The following is a 2,848-nucleotide window of genomic DNA, read 5'->3' as shown; positions in this document are numbered from 1 at the left end:
CAGCCCAGCCCAGCCCCTCCCCAGCTCTCCCCACCTCCCCTGCCCTCTCCCCAGCCCAGTGCAGCAAAGCAGCCCAGCCTGGGCTGGCCCCACGGCAGCGCCCATCGCAGGGTGCTGCAGAGCTCTGGGCACTCACCCCACAGCGCCAGCCCCTCTGAAGGGCACAGCAGCTGCTGGGGGGCAGAGAGTGGGGTTCAGTGTCCCCATCAGCCCCAGGGGTTGTGCTGTCACCAAAGGCACGAGGAAAAAGAGGCTAGCCACGCTCTGGCTCTCCTGAATTTATATTGTAGGTGATGCCCAAACCTAACTGAATTTCCCCCCTGTGCTCCCACCAGCCCCACTCCCCAGGACAGCATGAGAGTCCTGGGGCTCCTCAGGGAGCTCCCGCATCTCTCCACTCTCCCTTCCCTCTGCCTCCTGGGTTCCCACTGACTCCCATCACACAGTGGTTGTTTGAGCATATCTGAATTTAGTGCTGTACTTTTGGGGGACTTCATCTTTGACGGTGTTTCACCTTCTGAGCCTCCATTCATTCCAACCCCAGGGCACGTGGGGAGTCCCCATCCTCTCCTCTCCTCACCCCTCCAAATTCATTTCCAGAGAGTCTGGTATATGCCAGCAGTCCTGTCATACATGAAGAAACCTGGGGAGAGAATGGGAGCTCATGGACCATCTCCCCTCCCATTGGATATTAAGAAGAGAGCTTTTAAATCCAGAGCGTTTGGTCCAGTGGAACTCAGTGCCACCCTGAACTTAACTACCAAAATACTGAGAACAAAAGGAGAACAGACTCTTTAAAAGACCAATTCCTTGGACATATTCTTTGCAGCACCTGTGGAGGAAGAGCCCAGCCTTCAGGCACTGGACCTGGGAGATTCCATTTATTACAGAACTGCTATTGGCCATGCCACATCTGGCACAGTGTTGTGCAAGCGCCATATACGAGGGGATCAAGCCTCAAGACAAGTAGTATAAGCCTAGAAAATTACCCATAACCAGGATTACCACAAGAGAAAAAAGCAAACATGGCCTAAGAAAAAGTGAGAAATGGGAAATGCGCAGAGAAGGGAAGGCAGGTTATTCTCAATGAAACAGCGGCCATTGCGTCAGTTTCCATAGGGCATCCCTGAGCTCCTGGTTCCTCATGCTGTAGATGAGGGGGTTCACTGCTGGAGGCACCACTGAGTACAAAACAGAAACCACGAGATCTAGAAATATGGAGGACACTGAGGGGGGCTTCAAGTAGGCAAACATTACAGTGCTGACAAACAGGGAGACCACGGCCAGGTGAGGGAGGCACATGGAAAAGGCTTTGTGCCGTCCCTGCTCAGAGGGGATCCTCAGCACGGCCCTGAAGATCTGCACATAGGACACCACAAGGAAAACAAAACACCCAAAAAATAAACAGGCACTAATCACAATAAGGCCCACTTCCCTGAGGTAGGCATCTGAGCAGGAGAGCTTGAGGATGTGGGGGATTTCACAGAAGAATTGGTCCAGGACATTGCCTTGGCAGAGGGGTAAGGAAAATGTATTGGCAGTGTGCAGGAGAGAGTTGAGAAACCCAGTGCCCCAGGCAGCTGCTGCCATGTGGACACAAGCTCTGCTGCCCAGCAGGGTCCCGTAGTGCAGGGGTTTGCAGATGGCCACGTAGCGGTCGTAGGCCATGACAGTGAGAAGAAAATACTCTCCTCCAACGAAGAAGAGAAAGAAAAAGAGCTGTGCAGCACATCCCAGGCAGGAGATGGCCCTGGTGTCCCACAGGGAGTTCTCTAGGGCTTTGGGGAGAGTGGTGGAGATGGAGCCCAGGTCGATGAGGGAGAGGTTGAGGAGGAAGAAGTACATGGGGGTGTGGAGGCGGTGGTCGCAGGCTATGGCGGTGATGATGAGGCCGTTGCCCAGGAGGGCAGCCAGGTAGATGGCCAGGAAGAGCCAGAAAGTCAGGAGCTGCAGCTCCCGCGTGTCTGCGAATGCCAGGAGGAGGAACTCGTTCGTGGAGCTGCCATTGGACATCTGCTGCTTCTGGGCATGGAAACTGCCAAAGAGAGAAAATAAAAAAATTCAGAGAAGCTTCTCTGAGCCAAATTTCATTCATTCATTGTGCAATACCTAAGGGTGCTTTTCTTCCCTCGGTGGGGGGCGGGGGGGGGGGGTTATGCAGCTCCAAGGCTTCAGCTCTGGTTTGTGCTGGCTGAGTGTGCTGTGCAGAGCCGTGCCCTCTCCCCAGGGGCTCCGGAAGGGTCAGCCCTGCTTTCCAGCAAGGACCCATGGAGGCAGCAACAGCCCAGGGTGTTTGGAGGGAGGCTTCCTGGGGAGGAGTTCCCTGTGCTGCACTAGAGCGGAGGGCAAAAAGCCCAGAAGGACGCTTTCTTCGCCAGAGGAAGGTGGGAGATGAGGCGCAGCAAACGTGTGTCGGTACACTGTGTTTTAGTATTCAGACACCCTCATCCCACTTGGGAAATGGTCTTGGAAGGGGTCACATTCCCCCGTTGCCCCGTTGCTCTCAGTGCAAACCTGCGTCAGTGCTCCCATGCAGGAGGGCTGCTCTGTCCATCAGCCTGGTGCCCAGCTGCTCTGGGCTTGCACCGCTCTCAGCTGCAGGACGACTGCACCCAGAGGTTGCTCTGCAAAAGACACCGGAGTGTCCTGGGAGCAGAGGGGTCCTGTTCCAGGTGCAGAGTTCAAAACACCTCTCCTTTCCAGCACAGCTCTGCGGAGTATGAGGAAGAGCACAGGGCAAGGATGCTGATTGGCATGGGCAGATCGGGTGCTCTCAGACATCTCCAAGGTCCTACAGGAGAGCTCTGCCCTTCTGGAGAGATGCTCACAGCCCCACAGGACTCCCTGT

At 55.3% G+C, this 2,848-nt stretch overlaps 1 protein-coding gene across 1 annotated transcript; it reads right to left on the bottom strand.

Moving 5' to 3' along the window:
• Positions 1–1,083: 1,083 nt before the first annotated feature.
• Positions 1,084–2,013, bottom strand: LOC148051256 (olfactory receptor 14A16-like). The gene has a single exon (XM_087738206.1). The coding sequence runs from the start codon at positions 2,011–2,013 to the stop codon at positions 1,084–1,086; it is 930 nt and encodes a 309-aa protein (XP_087594332.1).
• Positions 2,014–2,848: the final 835 nt, after the last annotated feature.

Source organism: Nipponia nippon, unplaced genomic scaffold (genome assembly GCF_047370975.1).
Source record: "Nipponia nippon isolate SJK-2023a ecotype South Korea unplaced genomic scaffold, ASM4737097v1 scaffold_61, whole genome shotgun sequence".
NCBI classification, from domain to species: Eukaryota; Metazoa; Chordata; class Aves; order Pelecaniformes; family Threskiornithidae; genus Nipponia; species Nipponia nippon.
This window is presented reverse-complemented; position numbering and strand designations above follow the sequence as displayed.